Source organism: Euprymna scolopes, chromosome 2 (assembly GCF_053919585.1).
Source record: "Euprymna scolopes isolate OS-2025 chromosome 2, ASM5391958v1, whole genome shotgun sequence".
NCBI lineage: Eukaryota > Metazoa > Mollusca > Cephalopoda > Sepiida > Sepiolidae > Euprymna > Euprymna scolopes.
In genome coordinates, this window is record NC_136483.1 from 13,218,107 (window position 1) to 13,237,331 (window position 19,225).

Consider the following 19,225-nt stretch of genomic DNA (forward strand, 5'->3'; position numbering starts at 1 on the left):
TTACTCGGACTACTGTTTTCATCTTGGATGTTATTCAACAAATATTGCCTCTGCCGAAATCTATGGGTTCACTGACACCATTTCATCTTCAATAGCCAAATCAGGACGCAATGCAGGATCGTCCCCCTCAACCAATCCCTTTTCAAGAGACTTTGCTGATTCAGCCAAGCTGAAAAAGTGAATTCACAAAGCAACAGCTCCAGGACATGTATAAAAACTGAAAAAAATGGGCCAACCAACAGCGTACCAAGTCTTTTTTTTTATTAATTCAATTTTCACCCCAAACAAGGCACAGTGCCACTTTGAAGTAGGGAGCTACTATCGGGGACATAAGTTGCAGGGATATTATGAAGGGTGATGAGTAGCAAGATGTTTGTTCACATTACACTTGAACTTCTGCATGTCAGTACAATTGGGAAAGCAGAATCCTGGAAGGGAGTTCTAAAGTCTATCAGTTCTAGGGAAGAAACTATTGGAGTAGAAGGCCTTCTTACACCTAGGGATCTCTACTGTGAAGGGGTGGGATTTGGCTGCTTGCCGGGTTTGTCGGGGGTATTCACGTCGAGGGGGTACAAGTGCTTGTAGTTTGTCAGAACATTTTCTGGGTGGATTTTTTATACGTTCACAGGAAACATGACTTGGAATAGATACATTGAGATCATTACTAAGGCTGCTGCAAAGAAGGTGGGCTCTCTCTACCGTGCTAGAAAGTTACTTATGCCTGAAAGTATCCTGTACCTCTACAAAGCCACCATTCGCCCATATATGGAGTACTGCTGTCACATTTGAGCTGGTGTATCTGCTACTAGTCTCTCACTCCTGGACAGGGTCCAAAAGAGAGTCTCCAACCTAATAGATCCTGAACTGTCATCTAAACTTCAGCCCCTGTTCCATCGACGAAATGTTGCATCCCTCTGCCTGTTTTACAAGTATTTTGATGGTGGATGCTCTTGTACCCCCTTGACGTAAATACCCCCGACAAGCAGCAAAGTCCCACCCCTACACAGTAGAGATTCCTAGATGTAAGAAAGCCTTTTACTCTAATAGCTTCTTCCCCAGAACTGCAGGACTTTGGAATTCTCTTCCGGTTTCCTGTTTCCCCAACTGTACTGACATGCAGAAGTTCAAGTGCAATGTGAACAGACATCTTACTGCTAAACTCCCTACATAGTACATGGGATGAAAATGTAATAAAAAAAAAATTTTTTAAATGTTTAACAATGTTCTCATACTACACTCCATTTTTTCTGTATTTGATCAGTGGAGGAGAAATCTTTCTAGACTGAGGCAATTTTTAATTTTTGTTCCTATCCAGAGTGCCCCTTTTTTGGGAGCTGGATTTTCCCCACATTAAAAACTGACCTTGTGTCTGACTCTGCCCTCGTGAGGAGGCAAGTAAATAGGAACAAGGAAACTGCTATTTCAAACTTAAGCATGACTTACAGGCAGAGCCACTTAAGGACACATCTAAAATATATGCCAATTCACACTTTGGAAGAAACATTAAGTACTTGTAATGTGTTATATTAATATTACAAGATTTAAAATGGCAGAATGTTTGTTTAAATTCTAACAACAAAATTATTTTAGAATTTTTAATTTTTTTTTCTTCAAATTTCTCACCATTACTGTTTTTTGTTTATGCTTCGGCTGATATTCCTTCTGTTCTTCAGATGTAGATTTCCTGCTAAAAATTATTCCATATTTATTGGTTTTATATACACCTCTTCCAACTACAGTCATTTTTACTTCTAAAACTGATGATTTTTTTGTATAAATATTATCTTTATAAGAGCTCCTTTAAGAAAATAAAGTTGAGCCCTCTTTAGGGAATTAAGAAAAAGTGATCAACTTAAGTGCAAATGCAATAATCCAACTTCCTGTCATTGAATACTCTCTGACTGTTTATGGTTTCTGACTGCTGATTTAGCATTTATAGGTACTTAGTTTCTCTAAATTCTGGTGGCCTGGAGATAGAATACCAATCTACAAAGTCAAGGATGACTTCTGTAATTTGGTTCAAATCTCTCGACTGGCAATACTTATCACTTCCTACACTGATGATTGCATATGCATGAAACACTAGTGTCTGTAGGCATAAAAATAATTGTTAATATTAAAAAAAAAATTGTTATATCTACAGATAGACTGTTTTGCTATTTCACAGCTCTTCAGTGCAGCTAAGCAAGCAACTGCCTTAAGTTGGGATCGAAACTTGACCATCAGGACGACAGCACTTATAACATCTAAGCCATTTCACTGCTGCTAAGATAGAGAGGTGAAATCACAATGATAAACATTGTCAAACACTGGAAGGTCTTCTTTTTTCTTTTTTTTTTTCTTTTTTAAACACAAAGAGCATTGCCTTTATACATTAATAGCAGTTTATTATTTCTTTAAACAGTATGCTCAATTCAAAAAAGGGAGCATATTTTAGTCATACACAGACGAACTGCTTCGCTGTATCACAGCTCTTTGGTGTGGTTAGACAAACAACTACCTCAAGCCTATATAATTGAAGTGATCCAAAAAATATAGAAGGATGTTTTAAAAAAAAAAAAAAAAAGAGATTTATCAAGATAAAAGCTCAACATGTAAGGGTGGAGCTAGATGGTGCATTTCCTTATACGTTACCTAGTCTCTTCTCTCTTCTGATGAGAAGCATTAGGCTTTAAAATGCCTAGGTATAAAGAGCATTGATAACTCATCTTCCTATCCATAGATTTTCCTTATTGAACTGATAAATAAATTTATATGCACCAGCATATATGTTTGTATTATTGATAATTTCCTTCACATTATAAATATATATACACACACACATATGTGTGCATGTGTGTGTGAAGTTGAAGTGACATGCCATATAAACAATAATAAACAAAAATAGACAAGCGAACAAATGTTGTATTATGATTATAAATCTTCAAATATTTTTCAAAATCATTCATATATAACTCAATATACAAAGATTTATAATTTAAATACAATCTTCGTTTTTGTTTATATGTCACATCACTCTAACATCCTGGAATTCTACATTGTTAACAGCCTTCTTATACACATCCATAGACGATACATTTAATACTAGCAGAGATTGGCTCAGTAATAGAGCTTCAGACTCAGGAGTCCTGGTTTTAAATTTTGTTAAGTTCAACCACACTGATGAGTTGTATAACAATGAAACACATGTCTGTGCTTAATTATATTTTAATATAACAATGTAGTCAAAGAATAAATAGTAACGATGACAACAATAGTAAAAAAAAAAAAAAATGCAAATAATTTAGTTTAATGATTATTCAACGCTTATTTTTTATTTTTCTCAAAACAAACAATTAAAACTTACATGTCTTTTTGAGTCCACTCAGAGTCGGTTTCTTGATAAAGGCTTGGATTTGATAGATGTGTAATGACTTCCCATTTTTTGACATCAGCGTTTAACAAAGGCCGCCACAAACTATCCGTAGACGACAGGTAGTTCCATTTCTTGCAGATGATAGAGATATTTGAAAGTTCCTTTGCATCAAGGTAGGTAAAAATTAGTAGAATCAATTCATCCTGAAAGTAAATAATTAAACTTGAAAACAATAATCATGAACAAAGGAATTAAAAAAGTATCACTCTCATTATTATATTAGTGTGTGAAATTTTTTATCATAATTACGGGAATTTAATTTATTTTTAGTTAAATATTTATTAAAAAAAACAAACATAATAGGATGAAGTACAATGAATTTTTTAAAACATTGTATTTAATGAACAATTTTTGCGATGAGGACTGATTATTCATATTAAATGGATTCTTCGGACAACTGTTTTCATCTCTTCTGGGGGTTGAAGGTTCAATCCTCAGTGCGGTCAACACTCATAATACAATTGTGAATTACTTAGGACTTCTACCCAGTCATGGCTGATGGAACAAGAGCATGCTGCCCCTCTAGATTAAATAAAGGGTTCTAGTCGAAATTTCATGCAGATTCCCGAGTTCGGCCAAAAGATTACAAAGTTTAACAAGATACATTTGAAGATCGGAGATTACATCAACTGAAACATTGTGCAAATAGCATTCAAGATGAGAACATTAGTCTGAAGAATCCAAATAATGACGAAAAATGCAAGTAAAAAAATTAAATTCATCATAATGCATTCAGACATAATGAAGTTAGTCATTTAAATTTGTTTTTAATAGTTGGAGGGAAAAGAATAATTGGCCATTCAAAATTTGAAGAGAATTTGGCAACTTTGAAATAATTTTGTTAGTCAAAATTGTCTTTTTCTCTGCACTTCTTCATTTGTTTATTTATTTATTATTACTATTATTATTATTACTTATGCAATAAGACAAGGCAACTTGTGTATTTCAATAATCTTTGAAAAAATAAAATAGAAACTCTTTCCCTATTCTTCCCTCTACCAATCAAAAGCCTTTCATTGGTCACAGAATATAAATGGCTTCTTTGAGGAAGTGCTGGGCTCAAACTGTTCACAAGTAATTACCTCCTAAACAAAAGACAATAACACTTTCAATCTACTCTTCACCATTACTCCCGGGATGGTTATCAGCGTCACGCCTGAAAGAAGATTTACGTGACTCTGATAATGGTAGTATCATTGCCAATCTGGCTCATATAGGCAGCAACAACAACCATTTCCAATCTGGTTGCTCGAATTAGAAGAAAGCAGATTGGAATGCTACAGTATCAACCTGACTTAATTTTCACAAGATTACATCAGCTGAAAAGTTGTGAGAATAACACTCAAGATGAGAACAATAGTTAGAGTAATCAAAATAATTCAAATTATCAACCCTCATCTAAAAAAAAAACAAAAATAAACAATACTTTATTGTCAGGAATGTGAGTCCTGTTATAGAAGCTTAGAAGGCAAATTACAACTATTATTATGAACATAAACAGATACTTTACTCGTTTGAAATTTATAATTTAAATATATTTCCGAGTCAAACTCCATCTTCAGTATTTTCTACATCTTTTTTTCTTTCATATTTTTCTTCTTTCTTTCTTGCCATGTTGTAAAGTTAGAGAAAGAAAATTCAGTCAGTAAGACCTGCGCATTGTCTCTCAGCAGTTGTATTTTGAAATGCCGGAACGGTGTGTTTGCTACGCAAGATTAATGTCAGGGGTGTGAGTTCTGTTATAGAAGCGTTGATTTAATTTGAATACTTTATGTCAGGCATTATGTTCTGGCAGAAGCAAAGATCATTAATGTTTTCAGATATCACTTTCTGAGTGGCATCATCTTTTTATAATGCAGCAGTCACAAATGGCTCACACAATGGAAGATGGCACGTTGAATGCAAAGCCACCCTTTTTCCTATGCAACCTCTCTCTCATACAGACGTGATGTTGCTAGTCTTTTTTTTTTTATAAATACTATTATGGTAAGTGTTCTTCAGAATTGTTTGATCTCTTCTTTGCTTGTTAGTCTAGCAATCTCCATAGCCGTTTTGATACATCATTATAATATAGCTCCATATTCCAGCAGCTTCTTTCCAAGAACTACAGGCTTGTAGAACTCTCTTCGTGCTTACTGTTTTCCTCCTACCTGTAACCTTCATCTTTATAAAACTAATAAGCATCTCCTGTCTTTTCAATAATCAGCTTTCATTCTTGTTAGCTCCTTACATCAAGTGGTTTCACACCTCTAAAGAGAATGGGGATGACTGATGAGACAGGTCAGAAAAAAGTGGAACACGAGTCGTCATCCAGTGTTATAAATTCAGTGCTAGTCTCGGATTCAAGAGAATTTTAACTCCACTTTACAAAACGATTCATTTCTACAGGATTGTTTTCTTACTGAAATTGGAACAGTAATGATGTCAGGACAACATGATGATGAACATTACTTGCAACTCATCCAGCAGTTGATAAATTTACAGAAAGAAAACGAGCTTGATGCTGGCAGGGAAAATGTGTTGAACAGGTCCCACACTAAAAAACCAGAGAGCCCTGTGATCAAGCATGGTTACACCGACAGGTACTGGGCATTATTCATCGACACATGGACCCAGTACAAACAAATTTCCAGTTCAACCGACCCTGTGGAAATACACGAGTTAAGAATGGCTTGCTTGAACAAAGTGAACGGACTTTTGTTCAAACTAGTACGACTTGTTGCGGTGAAAGATTTATATCAAGGGGAGGGTCCTGCATGTTTTTTAGCAACTTTCCACACCAGATATCGAAAGCTGACATGCCAACCTCAAATAACAGTATCAAAGAGGAACGGCACTGAACAAATCTACAAAAATTCTGTTTGCCCATATTAGAAATAATAGGGAACGTTTGGAACAAAGGTTACAGGAGCACTTCAAATTAATTGCATTAAATATCTGTCCCCATCAACCATTACATATCAGGGAGACTACTTGATATAACATTTGTGCCGGGAGTAGAACCATCAGCTGTGCACACACCCATTCCTGTCCCCCATCATTGGAAAAAGAAGGTAAAGGAAGATTTAAATAGATGTTGCGTTGAACATCATCGAGCCAATACCAGTAGGTATGCCTATGATCTGGTATTTGAGGATGGTGGTCACACCAAAGAAGAACAGATCACTAAGAAAGATAGTGAACCTAAAAAATTGAATGCCGCAATGATGAGGGAAACCCATTACACTCCATCCCCATTTAAACAATTGTCTGTTATGCCCGGGCAAATCAAGAAAACAGTTTTAGATGCTTTGAATAGATATTACAGTTTACTGCTCTCCCCAACGGTCCAAGACGCAACCATATTCATAAAATAATGAGGTCATCGGTACCTTAGAGCACCCCAAGGTTTCTACGCCTCTGGAGATAGGTACACTTGCCGGTTTGATGACATTATGGTAGACATACCTCAAAGGACTTGTTGCATTGATAATATCCTTCTTTGGGATAAAACTATGGAGTCTGCTTTCTGGAACACCGTTGACCATATCACTCATTGTAGCAGAAATGGAATCATTTTCAATTCTGATAAGTTTCAATTTGCAAGCGATGAAGTTATATTTGCCAGCTTTTTAATAACTGCTGACAGCATAAAGCCAACTAAAAAAAATGACTGAAGCTATTCTCAACTTCCTAAGGCTGACGGACATCACTGGTGTCAGATTGTGGTTTGGACTAGTTAACCAGGTATTGTACGCATTTTCACAGACTGATATCATGTCCTCTTTTCAAGAATTGCTGTGCACAAAGGACTACAAATTCTATTGGGATGCTAAACTAAACGAGCTTTTTGAAGATTCAAAAAAAAAACACTGTTCAGAAAATCGAGGAATCAGTCAAAACATTTGAGATAAACAGAACAACTTGCCTCTCAATGGACTATAGTAAGGTTGGCATTGGGTATTTTCTGTTTCAGAAACACTGCGAATGCCCAACAGAATTAGGACCTAATTGTGGTAAGGAACACTGGAAAATGATTTGGGCCAGATTCCGTTTTATGAAGGATGCAGAATCTCGCTACTCCCCCATAGAAGGAGAAGCTCTGGCATTGATATACGGATTGGAGTCTTGTTGGATGTTCATTTTGGGGTGACCAGATTTATTGGTTACAGTGAACCACCAGTCACTGGTAAAAATATTTTCAGATCAGGTCCTGGAAAACAAAGAACCCTCACTTTTTTTCTTTCAAAGAACAGTTGTTAATGTACAGGCTAAAGGAAGAACAGTACAACACACAGTCATCCACTCCAACAGCTTCGAATCAGTAAATCCGTTCAGGTGCAGAACCAGGAGGGACCATATCCCACGATGAACAAAAACGAGGAGTGTTATATTCCTAAATACTTAGGAAATAAAGACAAACGTGAGTTACACCGAGTGGTATGTGTAATGGGGTTTATTTATAATACAGAAACGTAAGGCTGCTCGCCTAAGGTAAATAGAAGTACATAGTAACAAGTATGGGGAAGAAAGTCTGATAATCAACACGTAAGACTATCCGTCTTACTGCGACTGCTTGTCTGCCGCTGTCTGCCGAACAGTCCAATATATATATGCAGTTTGTAACCGGTGTATAGCCAGTTATGTTCCTTCACAACACCTCCCCCTGAAGCTGAAATCTTCCTGATTTTAGCTTAAATACCTCTTCCTTTTAGGGTCAGGGCTTAATCTCCTGGTAACTTTTCTCTTTCTTGCGCTTTTCCTTCTGGTCAGCGTTACCCGGGGTAAAGGTTTCTGTCCAGCCCGTATGGTCGGTTCAGGCGAAATATTCATTGTTTGCGGTACACACGCTGGTTTTGGTATATCAAAAATATCGCACAATGTTTCCATTGGTGTCTCTTCCACATTTGGAGACAGTCTGGGACGTATTTGATTTCTGTGTCTTTTGCAGACAAAACTTAATCCTTGGATGGTATAGACCATGCTCCCAATCCTTTTTTTGATAATACCTTCAACCCACTGATTTCGTCCATTTTGAAAATTTTTGAAATATACATTTTCACCTGGGGAGAAGCACTTGGTATTAAGGTTTTCTTTTTTGAAAACTTTCTTTTTCTCTGGTAGCAGCCTATCGAAGACAGATCTTATCTTTCTTGCAAACATTAGCTCAGCCGGGGAAGAATTGACATTATTATTAGGATTTGGTGTCACCCTGTAAATTGCTAAAAATGTTTGAATACATTGTTCGTCTGTGTCCGTAGTAAGATTTTTCTTAAGTGCCCTTTTAAACGTATCTACAAATTTTTCGGCCAACCCATTCGATCGTGGATGGTACACAGGTGTTGTCATATGTAGAATATTTAGTGAGTCACAGAATTCTTTGAATTCATGAGCAGTAAATGCTGTTCCATTATCGCTCACTAAGGTTTTTGGCACTCCAAAACGGCTAAAAATTTCATTAAGCGCACTCACAGTGTTTTTTGCTGTTGGATGTCTAAACTTAAATATTTCTGGCCATTTTGAAAAAGAATCTACAATAATCAAGTAAAAATAACCATTTATAGGTCCCGCATAATCAATATGCAGACGTGACCAGGGTAGGTCCGTCTTTGGCCATGGCGTCGTTTTTACTGGAGGATCTCGAGCTGCTAATTGACATCCTCTGCATGTCTTGACACATTTTTCAACTTCCTTGTCCATACCAGGCCAGTACACATATCCTCTCATAAGGGATTTCATTCTCGAAATGCCCGGATGACCTGTATGAAATTCCTTCAGAATTTTCCTCTGTAACGTTAGTGGAATTACGATCCTCTCACCATACACGAGCACATCTTCACAGATGGAAAAAGGCGTTGTTTGATCTACCTTTTTATTTTTTTTTATCCATCCCAATTGATTTTTCATTTTCTTAATGAAAATGTCATTTACTGCCTCTTTTTTTATTTTTTCGAAAGTTACCGGAAGTTCACGTATCATATTACACATTGAACTTGTACATTCACTTTCGTCTTTAAGCGCAGCAATTATCGTTTCTTCGAAACTTTCGCTTCTTTTAGGGATCAACCGTGATAATGCATCTGCGTGTCCTAACTTTTTTGAGGATACATGTTCCATCTTAAACTGATAGTTTAAGAGGGTTACAGCCCATCGCTGTAATCGATTCGCAGTATGTGTGGGAATGCCTTTCTTTGATCCAAATATGGTAAGTAGGGGTTTATGGTCGGTTTGCAAAATAAAAGATCGTCCATGGAGAAATCGATTGTACTTTGTAATTCCAAATATTATCGACAGCGCCTCTTTTTCAATTTGGCTGTAATTTTTCTCCGCTGCAACCAACGTTCTTGAAGCATGGGCGATAGCTTTTGTCCTACCATCCTCATACTTGTGAAGTAATACAGCGCCAACACCGTAATCACTGGCGTCCGTTGCTAGTATTAGTTCCTTTTCTGGATTGAAATGTGCCAATGCTAAGTCTGACAGTAGACATCTTTTGATATTTTGGAAAGCAGATTCACATTCCTTATTCCAGTTCCATTTAACACCCTTTTTCAGTAACTCGTTAAGAGGAGCTCTTAAATTATGTATGTTAGGGATGTAAATTTCATAGTATTGAACTAATCCCAAAAACGATTTTAATTTTGTCACTGAATCTGGAGCAGGCATCTTTTCAATTGCTTCAGTCCTTTGTGGATCCGGTCTTCGACCCTCTTTGTCGATTATTTGACCTAGATATTTAATTTTTTTCATAAAAAAATCGCATTTTTCTGGGCTCAATTTAAAACCAAATTCCTGTATTCTTTTGAATACTTCTTTTACATGCTTCTTATGATCTTGCAAATTTTCACTTTTAATTAGGATATCGTCAAGGTAGGCCATTGAAAATTCCAACCCTGCCAGCATCGTGTCCATAATTTGCTGGAAAATAGCAGGAGCAACCTTTAATCCAAAAGGAAGCCTCTTTAGCTTAAAAATGCCCTTATGAGTATTTATGCCTAAGTATTTGGAGCATTCATCGCTGATCTTAATTTGCAAGTAAGCATCTGAGAGGTCTATCTTAGAAAAAATTTTTCCTCCGTTAAGCTTAGAGAAAAGATCTTCTGCGGACGGAAGGGGATAATTATGGTCCAATAGACAGTCATTTAAACCCGTTGAAAAATCTCCACAGACCCTTATTCTGTTATTTTTTTTCTTTACATACACGGTTGGACTTGCCCAATCTGTGTGGTTAACTTTTTCAATGACTTCCAGTTGTTGAAGTCTATCCAACTCTTTTTCGATTGCGTCCATCGCTGAAAAAGGCACATTCCTTTTAGGTTTGAATACTGGAGTGGCATTTTTCTTTAATTCAAATTTTGCCTCTGTCTTAATACAGAGTCCTAGTCCTTCGGCAAAAACATTGGGAAATTCAGTTTTCAAATCCTTCAGGAAGTCTTCCCTTTGGTTTGCTTTTTCTGCAGTTAAAACGTTACAAAACGAATTTATGGGTTTCTCCCATAAATTAAACAGGACAATCCAATCTACCCCAAACAGGCATGTATTCTTTCCTGGTACGACGTACACTTTGGATTTATGAGTCTGGTTAGCGAATGTCACTTTGCATTTTAATTCTCCCTTGAACTCTAATCTTTTGCCGCACACACTTCTCGCCGTCTTTCTGGTTTTCGTTAATTCAGGTCGACCTATCCTTTTCCATATATCTTCATTTATAATACTAATATCTGCACCGCTATCCAGAAGCAATGTAACCAGATGTCCATTTATCCGAAGATCAACATATTTCCGTCTTTCGCAGCTTTTTTCTTTATTCATGCGAAGCGTATTTACATTATCGGTCCCTTGTCTTTTCTTCTGGGCACAGTATGTTCCCTTGTGACCTCTGAGACCACATTCATAACATATTTTGTTCCTAAACCAGCAGGTCTTATTGTTGTGTCTTAAACTACCACAACATTTACACTTTAGCTTTGGGTCTTTGTATCCTTTAAGGATCCTGTGTTCTTGGAACCTGGACTTTCTTGTGGTCCCTTGCCTTTTTACTTGCTGCACCTTAAAAATATTTTTCTCTTCAATGCGAGTGTTGTCTTTCTTTATGTTAATCAGACGTTGACACTCTTCAGTGACTTTTTGTAATGTTATGTTAGGATCCGCCTCCATAATTGTTAGGATCCGTGAACGTATATCTTTGTCCCTTGGTGCTGTGAGACCTTGTACAAAGATTAAACATTTAAATTGGTCTGCGGAAATTTCATTCAATTTAAATGATTCGCATAAACAGTTCACAGTGCAAGCATATTCTAGATAGTCTTCAGCTTCTGCCTTCTGAATGTTCAAACATTTGTATCTAGAGTGAAATAGGCTATCCCTTTTATCAAATATTTTCGACAAGGTACTAATTGTTTCCTCGAACGAAACCTCCTCCGGTTTTTTTGGTAGAATTAGATTTGCATACTTGGTGTTTTCATCAGTACCCAGTTTTTGTAGTAGCAGGGTAACTTTTTCCTCATCGGTCCAGTCTAAACATCTTTTCGTAAAAATTGTTTCGTATCTTCTGTAGTATGCAGGGAAAGTAACACCAGTATCCGGGGAGTAACGAAATTCCGTTAGTGAATTTGAAATACCCTCGGCAGAAAAATTAGTCTTCTTCCCGGTCGACGTTAGAATTAGCTTTTCTAAATTCTTTTGCTGTGTCGACATTTGTCGTTGTAGTATGTTTGTTTGTTCTTGTTGTGCCTCTAAAGTTTTTTGTGTTCTTTCTTGTTGTTGTTGCAGCTGTTGCTGTAGCTGTTGTTGTTGAATTTGTTGTTGTTGTTGTTGTTGCGCTAAAAATTGTTGAGTCATTTTTGTCTGTTCCTGGATGCTAAGGGCTAGAGCCTTAGTTAACTCTGCTAATTGTTCCATGTTAGCTTCTAGTACAAAAATGTCTTTTCGAATTCTACACAATAATTCCAAAGAAAAATCGTAAATTTACGTATATCGTAAATTAGTAGCAATATGCAGACACAACACGTTTCAACAAAGTTCATCCATAGTAATTCAACAGGCTTTGTAAAATAATTCTTTTTTTTTTTTTTTTTTTTTTTTTCAACAACGTAAGTTCATACACAAAATATTTCTTACTTCCCACGACAAATAGTTCCAATTATTTATATAAAGGCAATAACAAACAATTAATTTTCCAAAAAAAAAAAAATATATGGCTGCCGTTCCCACGTGGCATAAAATGGTACAATAGTCGTTGTATTTATATTCTTTCTTTCGAAACTCGTAATCCTTTAGTGTAGTTTCAAATTCAACTTGCGACCATTTTTTTTTTTTTTTATTTTTTACTTGTAAAAATAAATATAAATTCCACTTTACCTTGAACATGTTTCTATAATTTCTTGTGAGTTCTTTACGAAGAAAAATCCGTACTTTTCGCTACTTTAGGTAGGAAAAAATTTTTAAATTCATTGATGCACGTGGTCAAAAATCCTTGTGTAGTTTGTTTTTTTCGTAAAACAAAAAATCCTTGCATTGTACACAGTCCTTGGTACGGTAATTTATCTCTGTTAAGAGAAAGAACATCCTTTCGTCGCCATTGTTATATTCCTAAATACTTAGGAAATAAAGACAAACGTGAGTTACACCGAGTGGTATGTGTAATGGGGTTTATTTATAATACAGAAACGTAAGGCTGCTCGCCTAAGGTAAATAGAAGTACATAGTAACAAGTATGGGGAAGAAAGTCTGATAATCAACACGTAAGACTATCCGTCTTACTGCGACTGCTTGTCTGCCGCTGTCTGCCGAACAGTCCAATATATATATACAGTTTGTAACCGGTGTATAGCCAGTTATGTTCCTTCACAACAAGGAGAGTTGTCGAGACCATGGGTAATAGACAATACCGGATATGGTTGGATGGAAGTGCAGGATCACGCTACGCAATTGCTGTTTCCTCCAGAAAATCCAACCTGTCATGGATACACTAGATTATTCACCCATAAAACCACCCCCTCAACCACCTCTCCAAAGGCCAAGAATGGAAGGCAGTGTATCCCCATGTGACATGGAAAAGATGGATGATGACAAAGTGATGGCAGATGACACATCCAACACAGATATGGGGGTTGGATAACCAAGGCACAAACCAACAAGTCTGATCCCACAACCCAGCATGTGAGTAAACTGACCATCAAGACTATCGTCCCCACAAATGCTAAGACCGAGTCACAACTCTTTTTTTTTATTAGATTTTCACCCCAAACAAAGCACATTGCCACTTTGGTGTAGGGGGCTACTATCAGGGGAGACAGCTACTGGGGCACTATGTAGGGATTTGGGCAGCAAGATGTTGGTTCACGTTGCACTTGAACTTCTGCATGTCAGTACAGTCGGGGAAGCAGTGACCTGGAATGGAATTCCAAAGTCTAGCAATTCTGGGGAAGAAACTACCGGAGTAGAAAGATCTTTTACATTTAGGGATCTCTACAGTGTGGGGGTGGGGGTGGGATTTTGCAGCTTGTCGGGTCTGTCGAGGGTGTTCACGTCGTGGGGGCACAAGTGCTTGCAGTTCATCAGAGCATTCACTATTAAAATACTTGTAGAACAGGCAGAGGGATGCAACGTTTCGTCGATGGGACAGAGGCTGAAGCTTAGATGCCAGTTTAGGGCCTATCAGATTTGCGACTCTCTTTTGAACCCTGTCAAGAAGCGAGAGACTAGTAGCCGATGCACCAGCCCAAATATGATAGCAATACTCCATACATGGGCGAATGGTTGCCTTATAGAGGTACAGGATACTTTCGGGTGTTAGTAGTTTTCTAGCACGGTAGAGAGAGCCCACCTTTCTTGCAGCGGCCCTGGTAATGCCCTCGATGTAATTATTCCAACTCGTTTCCTGTGAATGTTAGGCCAAGGAGCTTGAAAGACGTACTCTCAGATAAAGAGTCGTTGGCCATTGCTATAGGTAGTAGAGAAGGTTTCTTGTAATTATTGAATGAAACCAGTTTAGTCTTGGCGGCATTGAACGTGACCATCCATTTATGTCCTCATTCCACTACTGATTGGAGGTCATCCTCTAGTATTTCTGCCATTACTTTAGATATATGTTCATTTGTTTTCCTGTCGTGCCTGCTATAGAGCGTGGTGTCATCAGCATATATACCCATCTCAGAGGCAATTTTGTCGGGGAGGTCATTTATGAATATCAGGAACAGTAGAGGTCCAAGGATAGATCCCTGGGGCACTCCCACATTTATATCATATTGTTTAGATGTCCGACCGTCGAGACCAACCTGGATTTTTCTCTTATCTAAGAAGGATTTAATTCTGTTAAGTATTCTACCAGTGATACCGTATGATCTAATCTTCCTAAGGAGACCCTCATGCCATACCCTGTCAAAAGCCTTAGATATATCTAGAGCTACCGCTCTGCCCTCTCCCGCTTTGTCCAGTGAATGGTATATGCGTTCAGAGATTACAGTGAGGATGTCTGCTGTGGAACGGGCTTGTCTAAATCCATATTGTTTGTCGGTCAGAAGTTTAGCATCTGTAAGGTGCTGGACTAGAGCATGGTTAATTATGGTCTCAAATATTTTGGCAAAAAGTGGGAGGAGGCTAATAGGGCGATAATTTAATGGGTCAGTTCTTTCGCCAGAATTCTTGAATACTGGTACCACAGAAGCAGTTTTCCAACAGCCCGGAAAGCAAGATTCATTAAGGCATTTGTTGAAGAGTTTGGAGAGAACTGGAGCTACTTTGGTTGAGCACTTTTTTAATAGCACAGCTGGGATGAGATCGGGTCCACATGCTTTTAAAGTGTCAAGGTTTTTTATGATAGCATGCACCTGAGCAGGGGTGATTTTCAGATCGTCTAGCGTGACGTCTGTCCGCATAGGAAATTGAGGTAGGGAGTGGTTGGAAGGGTCCAGTGTGGAGTTTGAGGCAAACCGACTGGCAAGCATGTTAGCCTTTTCGGTTGCTGAGGAAACAACCTCGTGATTGTTGGTTAGTGGGGAATTGTTGACTGCCCATTGTTTACTACACTGTTGTAGATTTTCCAGAAGTCACGAGTTCCTAGTTTTTGTGCTTCGATGCGTTTTTTAGTGGTTTCCGTAAATTCCCTCTTAGCTGTCGCTATTTCTTTCTTAACGTTACTTCTAGCTTCTAAGTACTTCTGTCTGTTAGAATTGGACTTATGTCGGTTAAACCTGCGGAATGCATGCTGCCTTTGAGCAATGGCAGTTGCGCAAGTCAAAGTAAACCATTGGGGAGAGTGGGGCTTGCTATAGAATTTCCGCATAGGAACATGCGCTTCGATTGCAGTTTTGAACCAATCAGTGGTCTCATTTGCACACTGTTCAGCAGGAAGAGAAAAAATATTTCCCCATGGGGCGTCTCTGATAAGGTCTCTGATAGCTTCCCAGTCAGCCTTTTTATAATATCTCGTTGTTTTGAGCACTGGCTCTCCAGTTTTGGGTCTAGAGCTTAGGGCGATTTCAACCATTATCACTGCATGATCAGCGTTCCCAAGTGGGCTGTCGGCTTTCGTTATACAATCATCAGGAATTGTGGTCAAAAACAGATCTAAGAGTGATGCGTGTTGTTCTTCCCGATCAGGGAAACGGGTTGGAAAAGTAACAATTTGCGATAGGGAGTGAGATATAGAGAAGCTGTGAGTTGCGCTGCCCGCTGCATCTGTGTAAGTAGAGAATCCAAGCCAGTTTTTGTGATGGACATTAAAGTCACCAAATACATGTACTTGGGCGCTAGTGTTGAAGGAGAGTGCTGTGTCTATGCTGTCAGATACTTTGTTTATTATGGTGCAGTCTTGGGACGAGGGAGAGCGGTAGAGAAAGTAAAAGTAGCTAATGTTGTGTTGCATAATTAGTCTAAAGCTCATAAAGGCTTGATCATCCGTTTCTAGGTTTGTTTCCCTAGTCAAGGGAAGGGTATTACGAATGCAAACTCCAAGTCCGTGCATATGTCTGTTTGAGTCCTTACGGCAGAGTGGGAGATATCCAGGCATGTTAAAGTAGTTAGAGGGGATGGAGGAGTGTAGGTTAGTCTCACTTAGTGCTAAGATATCCGGGGTATTTGTTAGGAGAAATGCTTTAACATCAGCTAAATTAGTTCTAAGCCCACGGATATTTGTGAATGCAAGCCTCACGGGGGGAGGCAAGTTGGATTTGTTTGACCCTAAGCCTGGTTTAAGCTTATTTTTAGATTGTACTGTCATCATATTTTTAACGAGTTTCAGTTAGGTTAGGGGAAGCCGAACAGGAAGTTATGCAGAGTATCACACATGCATCACAAGTAGACCATCAGCTGACCCTCCATCAACTAGGACTGTGGCCTCAGGAAAGCCCACTGGGGATGAGTGCAGGGTCCCTTTCCATGCGCGCCATGGCACTGCAAACATCCCGATATTATACAACTGTTGATGGAGCAGCCGCTCTAAGCGCTACCAAAGAGTTAGGCCTCCTGTACTACCAGTCGGAAACAGCAGCCAGTAACTGTCAATCCGGTACTCTCAACCCATCAGAGGAAGGTCAACCCAATCTAATTGCTCAGGCATTTATGGTACTCAAGCACTCTCAAGTGCCCAGCTTTAGGGGTGGGGTGTGACGGGAGTGGGAAGACGGCGTTCATTGCCCTAGACAAGAAACAAGATCTACCACTGGGTGTTTCTGTCAAATCACTGTGATAGTATCTCTGCGCCTGACTAATAGGCAAAGAAGGAGTATGGAAGCCGGGCGATAGACAGAACCTATCTACTCCTTAAGCAATTTCGGTTTGCAAACCGGTAATTTGTTTGAGTCACCAGCTCTAGGAAAGTTGTCATCCAAGACTGAAGAGGCCTCCCTCCCCTTTGGTTTAGTTTCAGAGTTTTCCTTCTCCTAGACGGATGATCTGGAAAGATCTACTGGGTCCGTCACCACTGAGAGGGTTTGCTCCGTGCCTGGGTTCTAATCCAGGTATTTCTGCGACCCCGCGTGGTTAGTTAATGTCACTGGGTTAGTTTGTAGAGGTTATATATCTGCTAAATAGTTACACTCCTCAAAGTGAATTAGGGACATTGTTATTTCATTGTTACTGGATAAAGGGGTTGAGTAGAGCTCATGCAGTGTAAGAAACTATGAAGAAGGAGATAATGTGGTTTGAGGCTTTCCCTTTATATATATATATATATATATATTTTTTTTTTTTTTTTTTTTTTTTTAATTTAATTTTTTTTTTTTTTTAATTTTTATTCATGTTAGCTTGGGTCTAGGATAACATTAAAGTGTGAGTAGGTGTTAAGAATTGAACTACGAGTTGTGCCCAAACTATATTTTAGATGACAGCAGGGCATGAGATGCGAGTGCAATATAGTACGGATAAAACAGTAAGTTTTGAGTCATGTGTAATTTGGTAAATAGATATATGGGCAGGTTTTAGTAGGTACGAATAAAGTTGAAGGTAAAAAGTGAGTTTCTATTATTGAGAGGAATATTTCAGCTTTCAAGTAAGAGTTATGGACATTTAGCATAGCAAGGAGCGTTGGTTCAGTTTCGTATTAGCGTTGCAAAGCTATCTAAGAGGAGACATAGTTGTGTAATGCAGTGCAGTGTGCTTTGCTTCCGAGCACATACTTTGGCTGTTAAATACCTAACTGGAATAGGAATGAACTCCAATGCATGTCTAATAGGTAGAATTGTGTAGATGTTTAGTGATGACAAAGCAGTTAGCATGTGAGGGTTAAGGGCTGGAAGTTAAGGATTCCACTACATACGCTGTGAAATGTAGGAGTTAAGTGGCGGTTTGGTGGAAAGGAGCAGATTGTTAGCCTTCAAGAGACGGGTTAATCATTTACAAGAAACAGATCTACATTAGGATTTAGAGTGGCAGGTAAGGTTTTTTTGTTGTTTTTTTTGCGTATGCAGGATTAGACAGAGGTAATCATCTTGGAGGTAAAATGTATATTGGGATTTTGTAGCTAGCAGTTAGGTGTTTTTTCCAGTTACAAGAACTAGTTCATGGCGATTCGGAAATTCGTATTTTGTATTTATAGGCAGACATTAAGGTCACGCACAGAGCATAGCATCCACTCAGGAAGAATAGCCCCAGTATCACAGCCAAAATACTGCATATTTCAGTTACGAATAATGAAAGTTAAATTGGGCGGCACTTTTTTTTTTTTTTTCAGAACTTTCCCAACAAGTGACTACAAAACACTGGTGTTGCGGTGATAAAGTGGGATGGGGGGGCACATGGAGATAACTGATAAGATGGGTCGGAAAAAGTGGAACACCAGGGCAATCGTCATCCGATGTTATAAATTTAACGTTAGTTTCAGACTCTTTTAAGAGAGACTTTTAAGTCCACTTTACATAGCCTGACTGAATTTTGACAAAAAAAAAAAAAAAGCTTATACACATCAAGCAATATGTTTTTCCTTCAATTATCAGTTTGAGTGCACCTGCAAATACACGATACAGAGATCAATCATCAAAACTTTTTCTGCCATTACATAATTCTGGCACATACACATCAGAATTAGAGAACATGTCTTCAGATATTAAGTTCATTAATTCCACTGCAGTATGTAGTCTATGTAAAGACTGCCCTGAAAGGTGTTACTTTCTTTGGGGACAAAATTTCTGAATGAGTAAGCAGTCATCACTATGTGTTTACATTGTGTTGATAATCTGACCAAATGTGTGCGGACACTTGACATACAGACATCTTGTTCATTAAATTATTAGACTAACCACTTCCATGTTTCTGAATTTTTGAGATGAGGACTGATAATTCATATTATTTGGATTATTGTTGGATTATCTTGAGTGTTATTTTCACAACGTT

The 19,225-nt window shown here is 38.2% G+C and overlaps 1 protein-coding gene across 1 annotated transcript in view; it reads right to left on the minus strand.

Annotated features, from left to right (window-relative positions):
- The window catches only part of LOC145288623 (F-box only protein 4-like), a 66,325-nt gene that overhangs the window by 36,315 nt on the left and 10,785 nt on the right, over positions 1–19,225 (minus strand). Inside the window, exon 2 of the mRNA XM_080136342.1 lies at positions 3,347–3,558. Within this exon, the coding sequence (XP_079992468.1) occupies positions 3,347–3,558 (212 nt within the window). The remainder of the gene's footprint in view (positions 1–3,346; positions 3,559–19,225) is intronic.